General features: G+C 50.4%; 1 protein-coding gene across 2 annotated transcripts in view; it reads right to left on the reverse strand.

The window, feature by feature from the left end:
- Positions 1–26962, reverse strand: part of LOC145360384 (tolloid-like protein 2) — a 186934-nt gene that overhangs the window by 93125 nt on the left and 66847 nt on the right. For both annotated transcript variants that reach the window (XM_080215578.1, XM_080215577.1), the window contains exon 3: positions 18237–18314. In XM_080215578.1, coding sequence (XP_080071704.1) covers positions 18237–18314 — 78 coding nt within the window. The remainder of the gene's footprint in view (positions 1–18236; positions 18315–26962) is intronic.

Raw genomic sequence — 26962 nt, forward strand, 5'->3', positions numbered from 1 at the left:
GTCTTGAGTTACTCCATCAGTTTGGTGTCTGTCCCATTTAGCACAGGGTTAGTGTCACACAGCACCATGGAGGTTATTCTAATGTGGAGGCAGGACTCTGTCTCCACAAGGACTGTGCGGTGGTCACTCTTACAGATACTGAGATGGACAGATGTATCTACAGCCGGCAGGTTGGTGAGGATGGGGTCAAGTATGTTTTTTCCCTCTTGTTGGTTCCCCCCTCACCCGCTGCAGACCCAGTCTAGCTGTTACATCCTTTAGGACCAGACCGATCAGTAATGCTGCTACCGGACAGTGAAATCCCCACACAGTGTACACTCGGTGCCCTTGCCACCCTCAGTGCTTCCTCCACTAGAAGGACGTGCATGGTATTGATGTTTCTCTCTTTTAATCCACAGCAGATTGGGTCCGCCTTGTTGTCCAATGAGGGGCATACACGTGATGGGTCGTACGAGGGCTGCTCTTGGATGTTTCGAGAGTAGCCTAGGACTTCACGTCGTTAGTGTACGTTTAAACTGGACCAGATACTGGGCAAGACGACAGCTCAGTGACTATCACTGTTTGCTGTGCAGACACATGGATTTGGGCCGGTGTCTGTGGGAGTTTGCGCATTCTCCCCGTGCTTGCGTGGGTTTTCTCCGGGTGCTCCGGTTTCCTCCCACACCCCAAAGATGTGCTCTTAGGCTGATTGGTGTAACAAATTGTCCCTAAATTAGTCTTCCCTCAATGTGGAATGCCACAAGCATAGACATGGGTCATGGGTGGAGACGGGCTGGAAATGTTAAGATGGCGGAGTGGGCTCGTTGGGCCGAAGGGCCTGTTTCCCAGGCTGTGTTGTTCCTTGTTATTCCCCCAGCCTGGCTTGTTCAACCTCCTGTGGGAGGAATTAGATGACCTTGTTCTGATGGAAAGGGAGTTTGCCTTTCCTTGGCAGACAAGCCTGGGGGACGGAAATAACTAAGCGTTTATCCAAAATTATTATTTTTCATGCGCAGATCTCAAGTTTCATCGAATGAGTGTTGCTCAGTGCAAGGATTAAATGTTAACGATTCAGCGAGTTTTCTTGTAAACAATAATTGGACCGTGGGGAACCTTCTGTCCCTGAAGGATTTAATAATTCATCTTCAGTGATAAACACACGTTACATGGGCGCGGCTTCTAAAGAGAGCAGACAGGATTACACCAGATCTGTGAAGCAGTACTAAAATATAAAGTTGGTGTCTCCGTCTCTCCATGGGTCTGCATGAACTGAGAGCTGGTGCTTGCACTTTCAGGGTCAGGTACCTTGGGTACAGAGACATTGAGAGGCCTGGTGTGTTAGACAATCCTGTTCCATCAGGGTCCTCCCAGATTGTGGTTCGAGGTTGTCAGACGCTCGGGACCAGGGGCAGCACTTCAGAAGGAAAATCTCTTCCCCGATTCAGACAGCTGCCGGGATTCTGAGCCCCTGACCTGTGGGGATGTCTCTTGTTCTGACATTGGGAGAGAATTTTTCTGTATCTGGCTCTGAGATGTCTGAATAATTCTGGAAATTGGACTTGGTGAAGTTTTCAAGTTTAACCAGGTGCTCTTAGGCTGATTGGTGTAACAAATTGTCCCTAAATTATTCTCCCCTTAATCTGGTTTCCAATGGGGGGACCATGAGCATAGACATGGGTCAAGGGTGGAGAAGGAAAAACACATTGTTAAAATGGCGGCACGGGCTCGTTGGGCCGAAGGGCCTGTTTCCCGTGCTGTGTTGTTCTTTGAAACTCGGCTGGTGGACATTCGGCCCACTGCACCCGAACTGGGCCACAAGTCGGCCAACTACCAATCCCACTCTGATAGAACCTGAGAGAGAACAGAGCCAACCAGCAGGATTTTCCCATCCCACTTGCCACGGGAATCATGGTGGGCCGGGGAGTGGACCATTCAAAGGTCTGTTGACCTTGGGACGGATTTTCCAAATTGGGGCGAACGCAGGTGGAAAATCCCACCCAACGTTTCAAGTCTGGATGACCCTTTGTCACAGCTCACGTTACTGGCCCATTGCCCTGAGGCTACAGCAGTATATCCAGGTTTAACCCCGGGATAATTGAAGGGACAATTTGTAGAGGCATGGCCAGAATACTGACATTGCTCCTATTTCCATATAGAAATAGAGAGACTTGCATTTATATAGCACCTTTCACAAATGTCATAAAGCACTGTGGGCGGCACGGTAGCACAGTGGGTTAGCACTGCTGCTTCACAGCTCCAGGGACCTGGGTTCGATTCCCGGCTCGGGTCACTGTCTGTGTGGAGTTTGCACATTCTCCTCATGTCTGCGTGGGTTTCCTCTGGGTGCTCCGGTTTTCTCCCACAGTCCAAAGATGTGCGGGTTAGGTTGATTGGCCGTGCTAAGAAACTGCCCCTTAGTGTCCAGGGATGTGTAGGTTAGAGGGATTAGTGGGTATAATATGTAGGGATATGGGGGTAGGGCCTGTGTGGGATTGTGTTCGGTACAGACTCGATGGGCCGAAGGGCCTCTTTCTGCACTGTAGGGTTTCTATGATTGACTGAACAGCTAATGACGTGTAGTCACTATAGAGAAACGTAAGAAAAGCGGCTCCATAACAGATAATGTTGCAAACCTCTCAATGGAATTAGTGATGGTGGACAGCAGTAATACAGAACCATGTACCAAATAATTCATTCCTCAACACTCAGGCAATGGGCCTGCCAATAGGTGGAAAGGCTCCTATTCTGAGTAATTAGCAAATGACACAAACATTTCAATAAATGGGACAGAAATATCCTGTGGTGCAGTCACTGCTGCCATTACTCTGGGAAAATGGGACTCGGAGATATTCATGTTGTTAGCGGGAGTATCTGTGAGCGTTATAGCGGAGAGTCACACTCCCGATGGGGCAGGAAATGGGGAGGACAGCATTCCTTCTTGATTCTTGAGGGAAGGATGGACTGGTTTTAGTTCCAATGGGCAGCAGGGTCAGTACAGGCTTGGAGGGCTGAAGGGCCTGTTCCTGTGCTGTAATTTTCTTTGCTCTTTGTTGGTTAACGCTGTGGTCTTTGTAAAACGATCCAAATTTAATCAAATCCTTCACAGTGATTCTTGCGGCTAAATACTGACTCTGTTTGGCAACTTGTGGTCAGATACTTTGTAAAAAGTTTCAGATAGTTAAGGTCAATCTTCTTCAGTCAGAATGTTTCCCAAGAGAGCTCGAGACGGCAGGACGGAGGATGCAAGCAGAGGGTTTAGATGTTAGAAAGATGTGGAAAGAGATTGAGGACCAATCATGAACCCAATCCAATACTTCAAGCCCAGCTTGGCCCTGACTTTGTCAATGGGGTAAAGTCAGTGATGGGGAGTTTAGCAATAGAGCCATCGATGCAGAAAGAAAGCATTAGGCCCATCGGCTCCGCACCAACTCTCTGACAGAGATCTTACCCAGACCCTCCCCTCCACCCCATCCCCAAAACCCCACGCATTTACCACAGCTAATACCCCAACCTACACATCGTGGGTCACTAAGGACGGCACGGTGGCACAGTGGGTTAGCACTGCTGCCTCACAACACCAGGGACCTAGGTTCGATTCCCGGCTCAGGTCACTGTCTGTGTGAAGTTTGCACCTTCTCCCCATGTCTGCGTGGGTTTCCTCCGGGTGCTCCGGTTTCCTCCCACAGTCCAAAGATGTGCAGGTTTGGTTGATTGGCCGTGCTAAATTGCCCCTTAATGTCAGGGTGGATAGCAGGGTAAATATATGAGGTTGTGGGGAATGGGTCTGGGTGGGATTATTGATGGTGCAGTCTCAAAGGGCTGAATGGCCTCTTTCTGCACTGTAGGGGCAATTTAGCACGGCCAATCACCTAATCTACACATCTTTGGGGTGTGGGAGGAGACCGGAGCACCCAAAGGAAACCCACACAGACACGAGGAGAACGTGCAAACTCCACACAGACAGTGACCCAAGGCTGGAATTGAACCGGGGCCCCAGGTACTGTGTGGCAGCAGTGCTAACCCACTGTGCCACCGTGCTGCCATCTCTCTGGATTTTTATTCTCACTGAGGCCAGTGGAAATAATAAATTGAGAGTGACATAAATCCAGCCTTATACATCACGGCACAACATCAGAAAGACCACTGGCCAACCGAGAAACTGTAGCTGGGAACAGGAGAGCAATCCAGATCAGTCCCTGTGACCCGAGCCAGAGCGTTAGGTGGAACTGGCTGGGTAACAACTAAACAATGGACAAGCTTACACATTCCTACATTCACATCACCCAGGGAAAGCCTCAACACTGGAAACCAGCCAGTGATACATTAATCTCAACAATAAAGAGGGAAGCTACACTCTATCCATCTCCAAAGCCAATAATCACTGTCTTTCAGTCTGCTGTGGAAAGGAGAGGTCAGCATGAACTCATTTAGGCATCAGGTCAGAAACCCGAGACACAGATGGTCAAAGCCGATCTCATTCCCTGATACGATTAGCAAACATTTACACTTATACGGCGCATTTAATTCCCCCAAGAGGCTCCAAAGCAAAGCAGGAGGCTCAAGGCAGGCGGATTCCCCATTGATATTGGGGAAGGAGGAGGAAGGAAGGTTAGAGGCAGCGTGGGGATTCGAAGGTGAGGATGAAAAGCCATAGATTATATATCGAAGGGTGAAGGGCTCAGGATGCAGAGGGTATGAGAGAGGGCAGAGGTGGGTATGAGAGAGGTGGATGAGGAGGGTTTGAGAGAGGGCAGAGGTGGGTATGAGGGAGGTGGATGAGGAGGGTTTGAGAGAGGGCAGAGGTGGGTATGAGGAAGGGCAGATATGGGTTCTGTTGAGCAAGGTATGAGACAAGGTACAGATAGGTTGGGGTGATGCTAACTTTCCGAACCATTTTCAGTGGGCACTGCTCACATGACTATATACACAGGGATGCTGTCTAGCAGGCAGCCACTGTCCACTCGGTTCAGCAACCGTCCAGTAAGTTCCACTGCCCAGTGGGTAGCCAATGCCCAGCAAGGAGCCAATGTTTAGCAGTGCCCAGGGTGTAGCCAATGTCCAATCACTGCCTTGGCAGTTCCCCGGAGATTGCTGGAACTTGGGAATGTGTCAAGGTGCCACGTTGATACCCTTATCTCTGATCTTGCTCCTGATCCTGTCTTCAAATCCATCTCCGGAGCGTGGTGAAGATTCCTGTCTCCCGGGTGGGTGACGCTGTCGGAATATCGATCGATATTCCATTACTCAGAGATGGAATGATAGAATTGACTTAAACTGCATTAAATCCGATCAGCTTTCAGTGTCAGCTGGTGGGGTGGGGATGGAGAGTGAGAAAGGAATATTGGTCGTGTTTCCTTTGCAATGAAGGATATTGTTGTAGGTCAACAGGGGGTAACTGCTAACAAGTCGCAGTGAACCCGGCAATCTTTATTTCACGTCTGTTTAATGGCATGTAAAATCATCGGCTGAAACACACCCCACCCCCGATAAGCTGAATGCATTCTGTGCCCGTCTTGAGCAAGAGGTCAGTGAGAACATACCCTCCAATCCGGAAGTCCTGGACAAACCTGTATCCAAAGACACCACTGCAGATGTCAGATCTCAAAAGTCAACCCACAGAAAGTGACTGGCCCAGAGGGTCCCAGACAAGGACTCAGATCCCACACGGATCAGCTGGCGGGGTATTCACAGACACCTTTCTCTACAACAATCTGAGGTCTCTATCTGCTTCAAGAAGATGACCATCATCCTGGTGCCTAAGAAAAGCCGAGCAGCGTGGCCTTAATGACTATCGGCCGATGGCTCTGACATCCATCATTGTGAAATGCTTCGAAAGGTTAGTCATGACACAAATCAATTCCAGCTTCCCAGACTGCCTGGATCCACTAGTTTGCCTATCACCGCAACAGGTCCACAGCAGACACCATCTCCCTGGACCTGCACTCAAACCTGGAACACCGAGATAACAAGGACACTTACGTCAGACTCCTATTCATCGACGACAGCTCAGCCTTCAACACCGTTATTCCCACAAAATTCATCTCCAAACTCCGTGGCCTGGGCCTCGGCTCCTCCCTCTGCCACTGGATCCTGAACTTCCGAACCCACAGACCACAATCCGTAAGGATCGGCAACAACACCTCCTCCACGATCAGCCTCAACACCGGTGCCCCACGAGGCTGTGTTCTCAGCCTCCTCACTACACTCCTTATACACCTCTGACTGTGCGGCCAAATTCCCCTCCAATTCCATTTTCAAGTTTGCTGACGACATCACCGTAGTGAGTCGGATCTTAAACAATGACAAGGCAGAGAACACGAATGAGATAAAGAGTCTGGTGAACGGGTGTGATGATAATAATCTCTCCCTCAATGTCAACAAAGTGAAGGAGGTTGTCATTGACTTCAGGAAGCGTAGTGGAGAACATGTCCCTGTAAACATCAATGGGAACAAGTAAAAATAGTCAAGAACTTCAAGTTTTTAGGTGTCCAGATCACCAACAACTCATCCTTGTCTCCACGCTGACGCTATAGTTAAGAAAGTCCACCAATGCCTCTACTTTGTCAGGAGGCTAAGGAAAATTGGCATATCTATGACTCTCAACAAGACTGCAAGAAACTACAAAGGGTCATGAACGAAGCCCAGTCCATCATTCAAACCAACCTCCCATCCATTGACTCTGTCCACGCTTCCTGTTGCCTTGGAAAAGCAACCAGCAGAACTAAGGACCCCAACGCACCCTGGACATTCTCTCTTCTACCTTCTTCTATCGGGAAAAAGATACAAAAATATGAAGACATGAACCAGATGACTCAAAAACAGCTTCTTCCCTTTTGAATGGACCTACCTCACATTAAACTGATCTTTCTCTACAGCCGAGCTAACACTACATGCTGCACCCTCTCCTTTCCTTCTCTATGAACAGTATGTTTTGTCTGTACAGTGCATAAGAAACAATACTTTTCACTGTATACTAACACATAAAAAAATCAAATAAGACTATGGGCTTGGAAAATTTACCGGAATGATCTTTGAGTTACAATGGTTGAGTTATGAAGAGTGAGTAGGGTTGGTATTCCCCAGATTTTATCCAGTTAAATGGTGATTGGATAGGGTAGATAGAAACCATTCTGATTCTGGGATTGAGGGAAATGGCATAAAATCCGGGGCAGATTTTTCAGGATCAAAGTAAGGAAAAATGTTATTGTCATCCTGTGTAGTTGATCCCTGGTCCATCTCGGAATGTTTCCCAATTCACCCTCCGCTGCTGCCGGAAGCCTCGTCCTTCGATAGTCCGGATTATTCCTTCAGGTTTCCACCTTTCACCCTCCATTAATTTGAGGTTATCCAAACTCTGCTTCCAATGTCCTGGTTCCCACCAATCTCTGTCCACCCACCCCCCCCGATGTTCACAGAGCTACACTAACTCCCCATTGGACAACGCCTCGATTTTAAATTTCCAAATTCCTTCATAGCCGCTCCCCTCCCTATCTCTGAAATCTCCTCCAGCCCTACAACCTTCCGAGATATGCGCACTCATCTAATTCTGATGTCGGGGGCTAAGAACTCAATCCTTTCTTTTTAAATAAATCACATATGTCCATCATTATGGCTAACTTAAAACATCTTCAAAACTGGACAAAGGCTATAACCTGATTGACGTCGTGACTGGCCATGACTTAAACAAAAAGAACTTCCTGGCATTCAGCAGAGTCTCGTTATCTCTAATGAGACACTAATGACCCCTGTGACTGCAGAGATCAAATCCAACAGAACTGTACAGAGGTCAGTTCCAGCCATTGGCGACTGTCTACCTGAGAGGACAATGGACACTGAACTCACTTTTGAAATCGCTGAATCAATTAACCATCTCCAGAATCCAGACGAAGTGTTTCTTTATCCATTAGAGAAGTCACATCACATGATTCCACCTCCCCCCCCCCGCCCCCACCCCCACACCCCTAGCTGAGTGAACCAGGTCATCTGGCCCCTCATGGCAAACCTCAGGATCAGGGCTCTGTCCCAGTGAATGCCTGTCCCCCACCTACACTATTTCTACTGGGATTTCTGAGCTTCTAAACCATTGCCTTTCAGAGTAATTCCTCTCTACTTGCCATCGTGGAAGTCACCCTGACTGTTAAAGTGAATTATCCAGCATCAGTCTTCAACCTGCTGCCCTCTCTCAAAGATAGCACAGTGGGTTAGCACTGCTGCTTCACAGCTCCAGGGACCTGGGTTCGATTCCCGGCTCGGGTCACTGTCTGTGTAGAGTTTGCACATTCTCCTCATGTCTGCGTGGGTTTCCTCCGGGTGCTCCGGTTTCCTCCCACAGTTCAAAGATGTGTGGGTCAGGTTGATTGGCCATGCTAAGAAAGTGCCCCTTAGTATCCAGGGATGTGTAGGTTAGAGGGATTAGTGGGTATAATATGTAGGGATATGGGGGTAGGGCCTGGGTGGGATTGTGTTCGGTGCAGACTCGATGGGCCGAAGGGCCTCTTTCTGCACTGTAGGGTTCTATGATTCTATGAAGTACATCCTAGGATTCTGATTCTGGGCTCTGGACTCATGTGGACCATAATTCTGACTTTGTTGGTGGTTTTTGCCCAGTGCTCACAGAATTCCTACAGTGCAGAAAGAGACCATTCGGCCCATCGAGACTGCACCAACTCTCTGAAAGAGCATCCCTCCCTGCCCTGTCCCTGTAACCCTGCACATTTATCACTAATCCCCTAACCTACACATCTTTGGACCATCAGGGGCATCTTAGCAGGTCAATCCACCTAAGTGATGTTAGGAGTAAGTTTTTTCACTCAGAGGGTGGTGAGTGAATGGAATCGGCTGCCGTCAGTGGTGGTGGAGGCGAACTCGCTGGGGTCTTTTAAAAGACTTCTGGATGAGTATATGGGGTTTAATGAGATTGAGGGTTATAGATAGGTCTGTAGGTTGGTAGGTGTTGATGTGATCGGCACAACTCGTGTGCTGTAGTGTTCTATGTTCTATGTTCTATGTTAACCTTTCCTCTATTTTATCCTGTCTTTATTGCATGAATGCTTCCCTGCACTCGCAGTTTGAGCCTGTGCAAATAAACTAACCCTCTGAGTTCGCCCATCTCAAGTTGTGCTGTGAGGTTGTTGGGAATTGGATCGTACCAAAACTGAGGGGGTTGGATCAAAAAGGGGGAACAACAGATAAATTAGAACTGTTTCCAGGTGAGTGGCGAGAGGGGAAATCGGGGTAAATTAACCCCCGCCTGCCTGGAATGCCAGCCTCTTTGAGCTTTCCTGGTTTCAGTGACTCCACCATCACGGCCACGCCCTCTGTTCCCTGAGATTTAACCTCTGGAAGACGCTCCCCATTTCTCTCCACCTGCCCATCCTTCTTTCCTCTCTTAAGACACTCTTTAAAACCTACCTCATTGACTAAGTTTTCTGTAATGTTCCATGGACGGGTGTTATAGAAAATTACAGCCCAGAAACAGGCCTTTTGCCCCTTCTTGTCTGTGCCGAACCATTTTTCTGCCTCGTCCCACTGACCTGCACCTGGACCATATCCCTCCACACCCCCTCTCATCCACGTACCTGTCCAAGTTTTTCTTAAATGTTAAAAGTGAGCCCGCATTTATCCAGCAGCTCATTCCACACTCCCACCACTCTCTGTGTGAAGAGTCCCCCCTAATATTCCCTTTAAACTTTTCCCCCTTCACCCTTAACCCATGCCCTCTGGTTTTTTTTCTCCCCTAGCCTCAGTGGAAAAAGCCTGCTTGCATTCACTCTATCCATACCCATCAAAATCTTATACACCTCTATCAAATCTCCCCTCATTCTTCTACACTCCAGGGAATAAAGTCCTAACCTATTCAATCTCTCTCTGTAACTCAGCTTCTCAAGTCCCGGCAACATCCTTGTGAGCCTTCTCTGCACTCTTTCAACCTTATTGACATCCTTCCTGTAATTAGGTGACCAAAACTGTACACAATATTCTAAATTCGGCCTCACCACTGCCTTATATAACCTCACCATAACACTCCAACTCTTATACTCGATACTCCGATTTATAAAAGCCAGTGCACTGGAGCTATTATGCTCCAGTGATGCTTTACAAAAGGTGCTATAGAAATGCAGCCTGCTGTTGGTTGGAAAGAACAATACAAATCACCCCATGAGCACAGGTTCAAGGGGTAAACAGTCTCTGAAATATCCGTTCCTGTGAGAGGGAGAACTGCAGCAGCAAGTCTAGTTTGATGTGCTGGTGATATTCTGGCTGTCTACTGCTCTACGTAGTCCGATAATGACTGTTTTGAAACACTAATAGATGTAAGTTAATTGCCAGACATATTACCATGTCTAGCTTTTCAGATCTGTTATTAAAAAGGATCAAGGAATTAAGTTATTACAGGGCGAGGATAAGAAGGAGTCCATTGATTTGATTTTAAACTCTGGGAGTGAGGACAGAGGTTAAGAGTGTTATTGGAGGTGATGGCACAGTGGGTTAGCACTGCTACCTCACAGCTCCAGGGGCCCGGGTTTGATTCCCTTGGGTCACTGTCTGTGCGGAGTTTGCACACTCTCCCCGTGTCTGCGTGGGTTTCCTCCGGGTGCTCCGGTTTCCTCCCACAGTCTGGAAGGTGTGTAGCTTAGATGGATTGGCCGTGCTAAATTGCCCCTTAGGGCCTATTTTAACATTGCATGGCGCCTGTTTTTTGGCGCGAGAAGGTGGTAAAGTCGGGGGTGAGGCCATTAACGCGATCCGCGCCCACATCCGCGCAGATCGCCACTTTACTGAGACCTGGGAATGGCCGTGATCCGATTCACGCCCAACATGGGTACAACGGTGATTTAAATATATTTGCATACATTTAAATTGAATGAATGAGCTGCCCGCCCGACTCTAGCAGCATTTCCCCCTTTACCCCCAGGTTCCGGATCCGGAACCGCCCCGTAATGAACCGGCTGAATAAAAATCTGAATCGGGCGCTCCAGCTGCTGAAGGGGCAAGTTCAGAGCGTCCACCGGCTCCCCGACTCAGATCGGGGGGTGGGGGGGGGGGGGGGGGGGGGGGAGCTCAGGTCATTCTCTGGTTGGTGCGGGGGTGGTGGGGGGGTGGGGGCCAATCGTTGTCTGGTAAGGGGGGGGGAGAGAGGCAGGCCAGATCATTCTCTGGTGAGGGGGTGGGGAGAGAGGAGGAGGCGGGTCAGGTGTTCCTCTGTGGGGGGTGGGGGGGGTGGTGGGGAGTGAGGCCATGTCGTTCTCACCCTGCGGAGGTTTAGGGTAGAACATTCTCTGGGGGTGGGGGAACAGAACATTCTCTGGTGGGGAGAGGGGCTATGAGGCCAGATCATTCTCTGGGGTGGGGCAGGGGTGGGTGGATAAGGGGGGGTCAGTGATGTGTGTCAGGGTCATCGCTCCCAGGCTGCTTTCTCCGCTTTCTGTGACCCGGGAGCGATCTGACACGGGCGCCCTGTTTCTAATGTTTCTCTAATGCGCATGCGTAGTTCGGAGCTCCGATCGTTTCAAGCGCGCTAAACCCCACCCACAGCGCGATTCGGACCCACAATTTTTGTTTCAGGCTGAGTGTGTAGGGAGGCGCCTGAGAACAGATTCCCAAATCAGCCCCTCAGTGTCCAAAGATGTGCAGGTTTATTTACCATTTATATAGATGATCTGGAGGAGGGAACCGAGTGTAGGGTGTCGAAATTTGCTGATGACACCAAGATTGGTGGAACGGCAAATTGTGCGGAGGGTGTGGAGAGTCTGCAGAAGGATCTAGATAGGCTGGGTGAATAACATAAGAACATAAGAAATAGGAGCAGGAGTAGGCCATCTAGCCCTTCAAGCCTGCCCCGCCATTCAATAAGATCATGGCTGATCTGTTGTAGCTCAGTTCCACTTTCCCGCCCTCTCCCCATAACCCTTAATCCCCTCTCTTATCAAGAACCCATCAACCCGCTTCTTAAAAATATTTAGCGAGGTAGCCTCCACCACTTCAACGGGCAGAGAATTCCAGAGATTCACCACCCTTTGAGTGAAGAAGTTCCTCCTCAACTCCGTTCTAAACCGCCCCCCCTTTATCTTGAGGCTGTGCCCCCTAGTCCTACTGTCTTTTTTGAGCGGGAAGAGTCTCTCCACCTCTATCCTATCCATCCCATTCATCATCTTTTACGTCTCAATGAGATCTCCCCTCATTCTTCTAAACTCTAACGAGTACAAGCCTAGTTTATTCAGCCTCTCCTCATAGCTCAATCCCCTCAACTCCGGTATCAGCCTAGTAAACCTCCTCTGCACTCCCTCCAGGGCCAAAATATCCTTGCGCAGGTGCGGCGCCCAAAACTGCACACAGTACTCCAGCTGCGGCCTCACCAATGCCCTATACAGCTGCAGCAAGACCTCCCTACTTTTATATTCAATCCCCCTCGCTATGAAGGCCAGCATCCCATTCGCCTTCCTGACCACCTGCTGCACCTGCAAGCTGGGTTTTTGCGACTCATGCACAAGGACCCCGAGGTCCCTCTGCACCGTCGCCTGCTGCAGTTTTTCGCCACGTAAGTAATAGTCCTTCCTACCATTCTTCCTACCAAAGTGGACCACCTCACACTTGCCAACATTAAATTCCATTTGCCATTTCCTGGCCCATTCGCCCAGCCTATCTAGATCCTTCTGCAGACTCTCCACACCCTCCGCACAATTTGCCTTTCCCCCAATCTTGGTGTCATCAGCAAATTTCGACACCCTGCACTCGGTTCCCTCCTCCAGATCATCTATATAAATGGTAAATAGCTGAGGCCCCAGCACCGACCCTTGGGGCACCCCACTAGTCACCAACCGCCAATCCGAATAGCACCCATTGACCCCCACTCTCTGCCTCCTATTTGACAACCAATCCTCTATCCACGCTAACACCCTACCCCCAACTCCATGTCCCCTGACCTTCTGCAATAACCTCTTGTGAGGTACCTTGTCAAACGCCTTCTGAAAATCCAGAAAGACCACATCCACCGGCTCTCCTCTATCCACTGCCCTAGACACATCCTCATAGAACTCCAGTAAATTTGTCAGACACGACTTCCCTTTAATGAAACCGTGGCCAGGAAATGGCAAATGGAATTTAATGTTGGCAAATGTGAGGTGGTCCACTTTGGTAGGAATAATGGTAGGAAGGATTATTACTTACGTGGCGAAAAACTGCAGCAGGCGACGGTGCAGAGGGACCTCGGGGTCCTTGTGCATGAGTCGCAAAAACCCAGCCTGCAGGTGCAGCAGGTGGTCAGGAAGGCGAATGGGATGCTGGCCTTCATAGCGAGGGGGATTGAATATAAAAGTAGGGAGGTCTTGCTGCAACTGTATAGGGCACGGGTGAGGCCGTAGCTGGAGTACTGTGTGCAGTTTTGGTCGCTGCACTTACGCAAGGATATTTTGGCCTTGGAGGGAGTGCAGAGGAGGTTTACTAGGCTGATTCCGGAGTTGAGGGGGTTGAGCTATGAGGAGAGGCTGAATAAACTAGGCTTGTACTCGTTAGAGTTTAGAAGAATGAGGGGAGATCTCATTGAGACGTATAAGATGATGAATGGGATGGATAGGATAGAGGTGGAGAGACTCTTCCCGCTCAGAAAGGGCAGTAGGACTAGGGGGCACAGCCTCAAGATAAAGGGGGGGCAGTTTAGAACGGAGTTGAGGAGGAACTTCTTCACTCAAAGGGTGGTGAATCTCTGGAATTCTCTGCCCGTTGAGGTGGTGGAGGCTGCCTCGCTAAATATATTTAAGAGGCGGGTTGATGGGTTTTTGATAAGAGAAGGGATTAAGGGTTATGGGGAGAGGGCAGGAATGTGGAACTGAGCCACGACAGATCAGCCATGATCTTATTGAATGGCGGGGCAGGCTCGAAGGGCTGGATGGCCTACTCCTGCTCCTATTTCTTATGTTTCTTAGGATAACTTTCTCTACACTCCATGTAACACTACATTCTGCACTCTCTCCTTTCCTTCTTTATGAACAGTATGCTTTGTCTGTATAGCGCACAAGAAACAATACTTTTCACACTAACACATGTGACAATAATAAATCAAATCAAAAGATTAATTGGATTAGTCATAATAAATACATGTGGTAATGAGGATAGATGGAGTGGTCTTGGGTAAGGTACTCTGTCAGAGTCAGTGCAAAATCGATGGAACGAATGGCCTCTTCTGCACTGTGGGGATTCTCTGATTTTCTGATGCTGTCTCACAGGGCTCCCTCTAACTATTTAATCTTTAATTGGCTCGATAATTGCATCAGAATAAGGCACTGGACATTGGTGAGAGTGTCAGGAGTTCACTGAGTCTCTTTCCTTCAATCAGAGATATGATGGGCCAAATGGCCTCATTGAGAACTGTAATTGGGCTGTGGTAGCTATCCAATCACCCCCCCCGTGTACCTGTACCTTGCTGCATTCTGCACAGAATCTGTGACAGTGTTTATTAGATCCAAATTGTCCCGACTGGTGTTATGAGCAAGTTTCCAGACTGTCCCATATCAATACAATAGACGAGGCAATTCTCACAGTCCCGACCAACATCTATCCTTCAAAGGGTAACGGTCAGAGGTTCCACCTCTGGGGGCGGTACAGTGGTTAGCACTGCTGCTTCACAGCGCCAGGGACCCCGGTTCGATTCCCGGCTCGGGTCACTGTCTGTGTGGAGCTTGCACATTCTCCCCGTGTCTGCGTGGGTTTCCTCCGGATGCTCCGGTTTCCTCCCACAGAATGAAAGACGCGCTGGTTAGGTGTAACAGGCACCGGATTGTGGTGACTAGGGGAATTTCACAGTAACCTCACTGCGACGTTAATGTAAGCCTTACTTGTGACACTAAGAAATAAACTTAACTTTCGTTGTAATTATGGGATCTTGCTGCACCCAAAAATAGCTGCTGCAAGTCTAGAGATGTGGGGAGGGTTGTGGAGGTGGGATTTCCCAAGAGGCAGTTAACAGCAGAAGGTGTCCCTGAAGGAGGTAACACGGGGTACCCACCAGCTCTCCAACCCGAGGGTGAGACCCTGTCAGTGATTTCCATCTTCCCCAAGGGATAATCAGGGATTGGCCATGAAATCATTTACATTTTTTAACCAACTATTTCTGCAACCACATTCCGTGTTCCAAAGGCATAAATAAACCTTAAACAATAACAGTTAAGTTTTCTCTGGGGTCAGTGCTGCACCTGCTAATCGAGCTGTTCCCCAGAATGAATTTCCAGCAAATTATCCCGAAGCTGACACTTTCACAATACAAAGGGAACGAGACATTAATCTGAGCGACCCCCACAAAACAGTGAGATTAGCTCACACTGGACGCGGGAAGCAGTCCGTGCTGCTGTGTATCTGTGTGAATGCAGGCTGCCCGAGGGTTCACAGAATCCCCACAGTGCAGAAAGAGGCCATTCAGCCCATCGAGTCTGCACCAAACACAATCCCACCCAGGCCCTACCCCCATATATTATCCCCACTGATCCCTCTAACCTACACATCTCAGGACACTAAGAGGCAATTTTAGCACAGCCAATCAACCTAACCCACACATCTTTGGACTGTGGGAGGAAACCGGAGCACCCGGAGGAAACCCACGCAGACACGGGGAGAATGTGCAAACTCCACGCAGACAGTGACCCGAGCCGGGAATCGAACCCAGGACCCTGGCTGTTGTGAAGCAGCAGTGCTAACCCCACTGTGCCACCGTGCTGCCTCCCTGTTGTGACGCTGCTTAAAGCTAGCCTGCGTTCCTTAAAGAGACACTGCGTCTGGATCGGCTGCTCAGATTCTCACCTGTGTAAGAGCACGAGAGTGGGATTTTCCAGCCACGCTCGCCAAAAACTGGAAAACCCCGCCTGGGGTCAACAGACCGTTGCGTGTTTTCCCTCTGCTCCGCTCTGATTCCCCTGATGGTGGGACGGGAATAGAAACCACCCCCCCCCACACAACCTGCCAAGAGCGAGTCACTGATGCAGAGAGGCAACTCCCAGGTTTCCCACGCTGGACTGCAGGCCCCAGTGTGTGTGAGAAGGAAGAATGTCATCCCACCACGGTAGGTCAGGGATCCTGTAAATACCCACTTCCCCACTCCACTCCCAGCCCCGCCAAATGCCTCTCCGCCACCCCACCACACCACCACCACCACCTCCCCACCACCACCTCCCCCCCCTCGGCATTCAATGCCAAGAGTTAAGCCCCAGGGATCTAGATTCAATCCTGCAAGAAGTTTAATGGCCTCACAGAAATGACAAGAACATAAAGAATAGGAGCAGGAGTCGGCCATCTAGCCCTTCGAGCCTGCCCCGCCATTCAATAAGATCATGGCTGATCTGAAGTGGATCAGTTCCACTTTCCCACTTTCTCCCCATAACCCTTAATTCCCTTGTCTATCAGAAACCTATCTTCCTGTGACTTAAATATATTTAGCGAGGCAGCCTCCACCACTTCAACGGGCAGAGAATTCCAGAGATTCACCACCCTTTGAGTGAAGAAGTTCCTCCTCAACTCCGATCTAAACTGCTCCCCCCTTATCTCGAGGCTGTGCCCTGTAGTCCTGCTATGTGGAAGCTATTGAGAGGGTGCAGAGGAGATTTACAAGGATGTTGCCTGGATTGGGAGGCATGCCTTATGAGGATAGGTTGAGGGAGCTGGGTCTCTTCTCCCTGGAGAGACGAAGGTTGAGAGGCGACCTGATAGAGGTTTATAAGATGTTGAGAGGAATAGATAGGGTGGATTCTCAGAGGCTATTTCCCAGGGCTGAAATGGTCGCTATGAGAGGACACAGGTTTAAGGTGCTGGGAAGCAGGTACAGAGGAGATGTCAGGGGTAAGTTTTTCACTCAGAGGGTGGTGAGTGAATGGAATCGGCTGCCGTCGGTGGTGGTGGAGGCGAACTCGCTGGGGTCTTTTAAAAGACTTCTGGATGAGTACATGGGATTTAATGGGATTGGGAGTTATAGATAGGCCTGGTAGGTAGGGATATGATTGGTGCAACTTGTGGGCCGAAGGGCCTGTTTGTGCTGTAGTGTTCTATGTTCTAATTCACCCTGTCTAATCCTGTTAGAATTTTATAAGTTTCTATGAGATCCCCTCACATTCCTCTAAACTCCAGTGAATATAATCCTAACCGGCTTACATACTGACACCATATACTGTGTCTCTCTCTGGCAAGGATAAATGAAACCTATTCCATCTGGGGGCAACATGGTGGCACAGTGGTAAGCACTCAGGAACCGGGTTCGATTCCAGCCTCGGGTCACTGTCTGTGTGGAGTTTGCACTTTCTCCTCGTGTCTACGTGGGTTTCCTTGGGGGCTCTGGTTTCTTCCCAGTCTAAAGATGTGCGGGTTAAGTGGATAGGCCATGGTAAATTGCCCCTTATTGTCAGGGGGATTAGCAGGGTAAATGTATAGGGTTGCAGGGTAGGGCCTGGGTGGGATTGTGGTCGGTGCAGACCCAATGGGCCAAATGGCCTCTTTCTGCACTGTTGGGTGTAATATTAAACAAAGTCCCACATCAGGACTTGCTGGACCCGGAGGGAGTGTTCAGTGCGGTTCCCTGGCTGATAATCAGCTTCACCCACTACCCCAGTGGTAAAAAAAACACAAGATACACGAGAGAGAGAGAGAGAAAGGATATCATTGCCATAGAGGGAGCTCAACAGTGGTTCACCAGACTGGTTCCAGGGATCATGGGACTGTTTTATTAAGAAAAATTGAGCAAACTGAGTGTGTATTCTCAATAGTTTCTAAGGATGAAAAGTAATCTCACTGAAATGAACAAAATAGATAATAAGAGAGAGGGAAATAGAGAAAAGGGGAGAGAGGGAAACAGAGAAAGATAGAGAGAGAAAAACAGAGCGAGAGAGAGACTGAGGGAAACAGAAAGAGAGAGAAAGAGGGGGAAATAGAGAAAGAGAGAGAGGAAAACAGAGAAAGAGGGAGAGAGGGAAGTAGAGAGAGAGGGAAATATAGAGAAAGAGAGAGTGGAATTGAGGAAGAGATGGAAAAAGAGGGAGAGGAAATGGTGAGATAAAGAAAAGGAATGGGCAAGATCAGACATCGCCTGATTTGAAGACCATTTGTATTGTTTGGAAACAGCTTTTCAATATTGGAGATCTCGCTGAGAGGGAGTGGATCATTGGGGGATCTGGGTGAAGAGGTGAATCACAGACACTGGCGCTCGGATTGCGATCTCTAACAACAGTGAACAGTAAAAATGGAAGTAAAAAATACCCAAAGCTGTGGCTGGGGTAACACATTACCCTTTCTAACAGTCCTGCTGCCCCGGTTTGCCATTGTCACATTGCGGCGTAGATCTCTCGGCATCTCCCACATCCCACCTGGAAAAAAAAGAGAGACAATATAAAGGACACAGTTCCACAGGGGGTGGGGGAGGAACAGAGGGAGCTGGGGGTATATATTCACCAATCAGCATAGGTGGCTGGACATTCTATAACCACTCTATCAGCACGGCCCGGTTATAGAATCCTGGGCTTTACAGATACCGAGTGTAAAAGAAACCAGGGGAGAGACTCTTTGTAGAATCTGGGAGCACTGAACTCCATCCTGGGCAGCACCGTCGAGGGAAAAGTGTGAAAGCTTCAGAGAGACTGCAGGAAAATTGGACAAAAAGGGTTCCAGCGTGAGTTAGGTGGGTGGATTTGAGAAGCTGGGATTGTTCTCTTTTGAGAGAGAAAGTCGAGGGAAGATTTGATCGCGACGCTCTGAACCAGGAGGGGCCCGGACTGTGAAGGAGTTTCCTCTTGAGGGAATCACGGGGTTTAGGATGAGGGGCGGAAGATTTAACACTGAGGCAAAGAGAAGCTACTTCTCACGAAGGAATTCACTACCCCAGAGTGTGGTGGATAGAGTCAGAGAGGTTTACAGGCATGGAAGCAGGCCCTTTGACCCAACTTCTCCATGCTGCCCAGTTTTTGCCACTAAGCTAGTCCCAATTTCCCGCGTTTAGCTCATATCCCTAGAACCATAGAACCATAGAACATTCCAGCTCAGAAACAGGCCATTTGGCCCTTCTTGTCTGTGCTAAACCATTTTTTGCCTAGTCCCACTGACCTGCACCTGGACCATATCCCTCCACACCCCTCTCATCCATGAACCCGTCCAAGATTTTCTTAAAGGTTAAAAGTGGCCCCTCTAAACCCATCTTACCCCATGTAACTGTCTAAATGCTTTTTTAAAGACAAACTTGTGCCCACCTCTACTACTGCCTCTGGCAGCTCGTTCCAGACACTCACCACCCTGTGTGTGAACAAAATGCCTCTCTGGACCCTTTCTATCTCTCCCCCTTCACCTTAAACCTTCTAGTTTTAGACTCCCCTACCTTTGGGAAAAGATGTTTACCTTACACGCTGAGACATTGACTATATTTAAGGAGGAGATTGGTTTTCAATGAGTAATGGATTGGAGGGTTGTGGAGAACAGGCAGGAAGGTGGACACAGGGCTGAGATAAGATCAGCCATGATTGTATTGAATGGTGCAGCAGCCTCGAGGGGCTGAATGGCCTACTCCGGCCCCTAGCTCTTTTGTTGTTTTGAGGGTGGCCAGTGAGGATTCCACGCTCAGGGTTACACACCAGTGGCAGGACCAGTGGATTATCGGTGGTGATGCCGCTGAGAGCAGGAACCTCGAGGGAGCTTCCAACTCCACCTTCGGAAAACAGGCTTGTGTTTCCCAGAAGCACACAAAGGGGAAGAGACGGGAAGCAATCCCGGATTTCACACAAAGCGGATCCCAGACAAGGTGGCATTCTTCATGTGGTATCAGGCCAGCTTGCCAAGTGAAGCCCCCCCCCACCCCGCAGTGGGCTTACAGTGTGGGTGGAGGTGGGAACAGGTCAGGCATTGAGTCCAATGGGGGCCCGGTGGGGAGGGTTTGGAACCCACACTGTAAGCCCAAACAGAGGGCGCACTGCCCACTGGGTGGGACCCTCCTGTCTTGGTCTCTCTGCTGGCCCCGCACCAACTGAGCCCGTATCTCTCCTCTTAAAGATCTGTTGGTGGGACATTACCCACCTTCACCCGACCTCCTCCCCCTCCCGCCCCTCTCTTCCCCTTCAGAGGAGGTTCCACCAGCTGAGTGCACCATCCCCAAGGGCCTGGGCCTCACAACCAGGGCTGCACTGTGCTGAAATCCTCAAGCAAAGCTTCCACACCAGATAAATCATAGAATCTACCATGCAGAAGGGGGCCATTCAGCCCATCAAGTTTGTACTGACAACAATCCCACCCAAGCCTGACCCCCATAACCCCACACATTTACCCTCCTAATCCCCCTGACACTAAGGGGCAAATTAGCATGGCCAATCCACCGAAACCACACAGCTTTGGACTGGGGGAGCACCCGGAGAAAACCCATGCAGACATGGGGAGAATGTGCAGACTCCACACAGACCCGAGCTGGGATTTGAACCTGGTGTTGTGAGGCAGCAGTGCTGATCACTGGACCACCCGTATCTGAAGTCCTCAGGTGCAACTTAACAACAGCAATCGAACGGAAACCTGGCCAAACTCTGAGCACAAACTCCCAATGAGACTGAAGGTGCTGGTGACCCTTGGGTGACAATTTGATCAAAACACGCTGCCCACCTGCCCATTTTACCCAATGTGACCAGTGCTAAATTGAATGGGCAGCCAGTAGGCTTCCAAATGGGCCTTTAATTGTCGGCAGTCTCTCGTGTGCGCCCGTCGACCTCGATACTGCACGCAGGCACTCACAGTGATGTCAGGACATTGGGTGTGTGTCCTAATGTCACAGTTTTCCATATGTTCGGGTTGGGTGGGCTCGGAATGTGAGGTCCAGGATTTTCCCAAGCCTTCCTGAGAACTGAAATTATAAATGGGGCCTTCAGAGGAGGCCGTGAAAAATGCAGGGCCATGGGGTGTGGAGAAAGGGTGTGATCCCTCAACAGATCACCATGGGGTGTGGAGAAAGGGTGTGATCCCTCGACAGATCACCATGGGGTGTGGAGAAAGGGTGTGATCCCTCCGACAGATCACCATGGGGTGTGGAGGAAGGGTGTGATCCCTCCGACAGATCACCATGGGGTGTGGAGGAAGGGTGTGATCCCTCCGACAGATCACCATGGGGTGTGGAGGAAGGGTGTGATCCCTCCGACAGATCACCATGGGGTGTGGAGAAAGGGTGTGATCCCTCGACAGATCACCATGGGGTGTGGAGAAAGGGTGTGACCCCTCAACAGATCACCATGGGGTGTGGAGAAAGGGTGTGATCCCTCCGACAGATCACCATGGGGTGTGGAGAAAGGGTGTGATCCCTCGACAGATCACCATGGGGTGTGGAGAAAGGGTGTGATCCCTCAACAGATCACCATGGGGTGTGGAGGAAGGGTGTGATCCCTTCGACAGATCACCATGGGGTGTGGAGAAAGGGTGTGATCCCTTCGACAGATCACCATGGGGTGTGGAGAAAGGGTGTGATCCCTCGACAGATCACCATGGGTTGTGGAGGAAGGGTGTGATCCCTCGACAGATCACCATGGGGTGTGGAGAAAGGGTGTGATCCCTCGACAGATCACCATGGGGTGTGGAGGAAGGGTGTGATCCCTTCGACAGATCACCATGGGGTGTGGAGAAAGGGTGTGATCCCTCGACAGATCACCATGGGGTGTGGAGGAAGGGTGTGATCCCTCGTCAGATCACCATGGGGTGTGGAGAAAGGGTGTGATCCCTCGACAGATCACCATGGGGTGTGGAGAAAGGGTGTGATCCCTTCGACAGATCACCATGGGGTGTGGAGAAAGGGTGTGATCCCTTCGACAGATCACCATGGGGTGTGGAGAAAGGGTGTGATCCCTCGACAGATCACCATGGGGTGTGGAGAAAGGGTGTGATCCCTCGACAGATCACCATGGGGTGTGGAGGAAGGGTGTGATCCCTCGACAGATCACTATGGGGTGTGGAGGAAGGGTGTGACCCCTCGACAGATCACCATGGGGTGTGGAGGAAGGGTGTGATCCCTCGACAGATCACCATGGGGTGTGGAGGAAGGGTGTGACCCCTCGACAGATCACCATGGGGTGTGGAGAAAGGGTGTGATCCTTTCGACAGATCACCATGGGGTGTGGAGGAAGGGTGTGACCCTCCGACAGATCACCATGGGGTGTGGAGAAAGGGTGTGATCCCTCGACAGATCACCATGGGGTGTGGAGAAAGGGTGTGACCCTTCGACAGATCACCATGGGGTGTGGAGAAAGGGTGTGATCCCTCGACAGATCACCATGGGGTGTGGAGGAAGGGTGTGATCCTTCGACAGATCACCATGGGGTGTGGAGGAAGGGTGTGATCCCTCGACAGATCACCATGGGGTGTGGAGAAAGGGTGTGACCCTTCGACAGATCACCATGGGGTGTGGAGAAAGGGTGTGATCCCTCGACAGATCACCATGGGGTGTGGAGAAAGGGTGTGATCCCTCGACAGATCACCATGGGGTGTGGAGGAAGGGTGTGATTCTTCGACAGATCACCATGGGGTGTGGAGGAAGGGTGTGATCCCTCGACAGATCACCATGGGGTGTGGAGAAAGGGTGTGATCCCTCGACAGATCACCATGGGGTGTGGAGAAAGGGTGTGATCCCTCGACAGATCACCATGGGGTGTGGAGAAAGGGTGTGACCCTTCGACAGATCACCATGGGGTGTGGAGAAAGGGTGTGATCCCTCGACAGATCACCATGGGGTGTGGAGAAAGGGTGTGATCCCTCCGACAGATCACCATGGGGTGTGGAGAAAGGGTGTGATCCCTTCAACAGATCACCATGGGGTGTGGAGAAAGGGTGTGATCCCTCGACAGATCACCATGGGGTGTGGAAAAAGGGTGTGATCCCTCGACAGATCACCATGGGGTGTGGAGGAAGGGTGTGACCCCTCGACAGATCACCATGGGGTGTGGAGGAAGGGTGTGATCCCTCGACAGATCACCATGGGGTGTGGAAAAAGGGTGTGATCCCTCGACAGATCACCATGGGGTGTGGAGGAAGGGTGTGACCCTCCGACAGATCACCATGGGGTGTGGAGAAAGGGTGTGATCCCTCGACAGATCACCATGGGGTGTGGAGGAAGGGTGTGATCCCTCCGACAGATCACCATGGGGTGTGGAGAAAGGGTGTGATCCCTCCGACAGATCACCGTTACCAGGCAGGGTAAATAAACTCTACCCTAAGGATAGAAACGATCGTGCCTTTAAAGTGATTGGCTAAAGAACCAAACATAAGATGAGGAAAAGCATTTTTTATTCAGCACGTGGCGAATTCACGGAATTATGTAGCGGCAAATCACAGAGCTGGGGTCAGTGTAATTAAAGACCCCACACACCCCGGACATTCTCTCTTCCACCTTCTTCCATCGGGAAAAAGTCTGAGGTCACGTATCGACCGACTCAAGAACAAAGAACAAAGAAAATTACAGCACAGGAACAGGCCCTTCGGCCCTCCGAGCCTGCACCGACCATGCTGCCCAATGTAACTAAAACCCCCTATCCTTCTGGGGACCATATCCCTCTATTCCCATCCTATTTATGTACTTGTCAAGACGCCCCTTAAGATCACTTCCACTCCCTCCCCCAGCAACTCTCTGTGTAAAAAATCTGTCTCTAAATCTTTGAATCTCCTTTAAACCTTGCCCCTCGCATCTTAAACCTGTGCCCCCAGTAATTGACTCTTTCACCCTGGGAGAAAGCTTCTGACTATCCACTCTGTCCGTGCCTCTCATAATCTTGTAGACTTCCATCAGGTCTCCCCTCAACCTCTGTCGCTCCAGTGAGAACAAACCAAGTTTCTCCAACCTCTCCTCATAGCTAATGCCCTCCATACCAGGGCAACATCCTGGTAAATCTTTTCTATACCCTCTCCAAAGCCTCCACATCCTTCTGGTAGTGTGGCGACCAGAATTGAACACTATATTCCAAGTGCAGCCTAACTAAGGTTCTATAAAGCTGCAACGTGACTTGCCAATTTTTAAACTCAGTGCCCCGGCCGATGAAGGCAAGCATGCCGTATGCCTTCTTGACTACCTTCTCCACCTGCATTGCCACTTTCACTGACCTGTGTACCTGCACACCCAGATCCCTCTGCCTATCAATACTCTTAAGGTTCTGCCATTTGCTGTATATTTCCCATCTGTATTAGACCTTCCAAAATCCATTACCTCACATTTGTCCGGATTAAACTCCATCTGCCATCTCTCCACCCAAGTCTCCAACTGATCTATATCCTGCTGTATCCTCTGATGGTCCCCATCGCTATCTGCAAATCCACCAACCTTTGTATCATCCACAAACTTACAAATCAAACCAGTTACACCTTCCTCCAAATTATTTATATCCATTACTTTGGTAGGAATAACAGATGTGTCGAGTATAGGGCTAACGGGAGGACTCTGAATAGTGTGGATGAACAGAGGGATCTAGGTGTATGTGTACATAGATCCCTGAAAGTTGGGAAGCAAGTAGATAAGGTTGTTAAGAAGGCGTACGGTGTCTTGGCGTTTATTGGTAGGGGGATTGAATTTAGGAGTCGCAGCGTCATGTTGCAACTGTACACTACTCTGGTGTGGCCGCACTTGGAGTATTGTGTGCAGTTCTGGTCCCCTTGGTTTAGGTTAGAGGGTCATTGTTTTTTAACTGGTCGGTGCAACATCGTGGGCCGAAGGGCCTGTTCTGCGCTGTAATGTTCTATGTTCTATGTTCTATTACAAACAAGAACCGCTTCTTCCCTGCTGCCATTAGACTTTTGAATGGACCTACCTCGTATTAACGTGATCTTTCTCTGCACCCTAGCTATGACCGTAACACTACATTCTGCACCCTCTCCTTTCCTTCTCTATGAACAGTATGCTTTGTCTGTACAGCAGGCAGGAAACAATACTTTTCACTGTATCCTAATAGATAATAAATCCAATCAAATCAGAAAGTAGAGACAGGAGCGCTCCACTCACACATTCTGATATCTTTGTTTAGAGGTGGGGATTAAGGAGGTGGCGATGGAAGGGATGTTTCTGACTGTTACACAGCTCCTCGGATGAGGGCAGCCACGTTGTGCGTGGTGTCTGTGACGTTTTGACTTTGCCCCGGAGCCAGACTCAAGGCAAAGAGTTAATCTGCGTGGCAGAGGCCGGCTGCATTCCTATCAGTGCCCAATCTGTCGCCGTCCTCGGACTCCAGCCGGTGTCCCCTTCAGCAGGCAGAGGGCAGACGACCATCGGGGCCTTCAGCACTGAAAGACAACTCATAGGGGTCACGGAGTTACCCTGACAACTCGGGGGGTCACGGAGTTACCCTGACAACCCGGGGGGTCACAGAGTTACCCTGACAACTCGGGGGGTCACGGAGTTACCCTGACAACTCGGGGGGTCACAGAGTTACCCTGACAACTCGGGGGGTCACAGAGTTACCCTGACAACCCGGGGGGTCACAGAGTTACCCTGACAACTCGTGGAGGTCATGGAGTTACCCTGACAACTCGGGGGGTCACAGAGTTACCCTGACAACTCGGGGGGTCACAGAGTTACCCTGACAACTCGGGGGGTCACAGAGTTACCCTGACAACCCGGGGGGTCACAGAGTTACCCTGACAACTCGTGGAGGTCATGGAGTTACCCTGACAACTCGGGGGGTCACAGAGTTACCCTGACAACTCGGGGGGTCACAGAGTTACCCTGACAACTCGGGGGGTCACAGAGTTACCCTGACAACTCGGGGGGTCACAGAGTTACCCTGACAACTCGGGGGGTCACGGAGTTACCCTGACAACTCGGGGGGTCACAGAGTTACCCTGACAACTCGGGGGGTCACGGAGTTACCCTGACAACTCGGGGGGTCACGGAGTTACCCTGACAACTCGGGGGGTCACGGAGTTACCCTGACAACGCGGGGGGACACAGAGTTACCCTGACAACTCGGGGGATCACGGAGTTACCCTGACAACCCGGGGGGTCACAGAGTTACCCTGACAACTCGGGGGGTCACAGAGTTACCCTGACAACTCGGGGTGGTCACAGAGTTACCCTGACAACGCGGGGGATCACAGAGTTACCCTGACAACTCATGGGGGTCACAGAGTTACCCTGACAACTCGGGGTGGTCACAGAGTTACCCTGACAACGCGGGGGGACACAGAGTTACCCTGACAACTCGGGGGGTCACAGAGTTACCCTGACAACTCGGGGGGTCACAGAGTTACCCTGACAACTCGTGGAGGTCACGGAGTTACCCTGACAACTCATGGGGTCACGGAGTTACCCTGACAACTCATAAGGGTCACAGAGTTACCCTGACAACTCGGGGGGTCACGGAGTTACCCTGACAACTCGGGGGATCACGGAGTTACCCTGACAACTCGGGGGGACACAGAGTTACCCTGACAACTCGGGGGGTCACAGAGTTACCCTGACAACTCGGGGGGTCACAGAGTTACCCTGACAACTCGTGAGGGTCACAGAGTTACCCTGACAGGAAGAAAGCTCTCCGTCCATGAGGTTGCCTGCATGGATTTCAGGCAGTTGAGTAAAAGTCTCCCGGTTCCAGTTGGTGAAACAGGAGCGAGTGAGGCAACATCCCCCTCCAAATACACTCCCCTCTCACAGGGGCAACATCCCCCTCCAAATACACTCCCCTCTCACAGGGGCAACATCCCCCTCCAAATACACTCCCCCATCACAGGGGCAACATCCCCCTCCAAATACACTCCCCTCTCACAGGGGCAACATCCCCCTCCAAATACACTCCCCTCTCACAGGGGCAACATCCCCCTCCAAATACACTCCCCCATCACAGGGGTAACATCCCCCTCCAAATACACTCCCCTCTCACAGGGGCAACATCCCCCTCCAAATACACTCCCCTCTCACAGGGGCAACATCCCCCTCCAAATACACTCCCCTCTCACAGGGGCAACATCCCCCTCCAAATACACTCCCCTCTCACAGGGGCAACATCCCCCTCCAAATACACTCCCC

Source organism: Carcharhinus amblyrhynchos, chromosome 31 (genome assembly GCF_965287045.1).
Source record: "Carcharhinus amblyrhynchos chromosome 31, sCarAmb.v2.hapA, whole genome shotgun sequence".
NCBI lineage: Eukaryota > Metazoa > Chordata > Chondrichthyes > Carcharhiniformes > Carcharhinidae > Carcharhinus > Carcharhinus amblyrhynchos.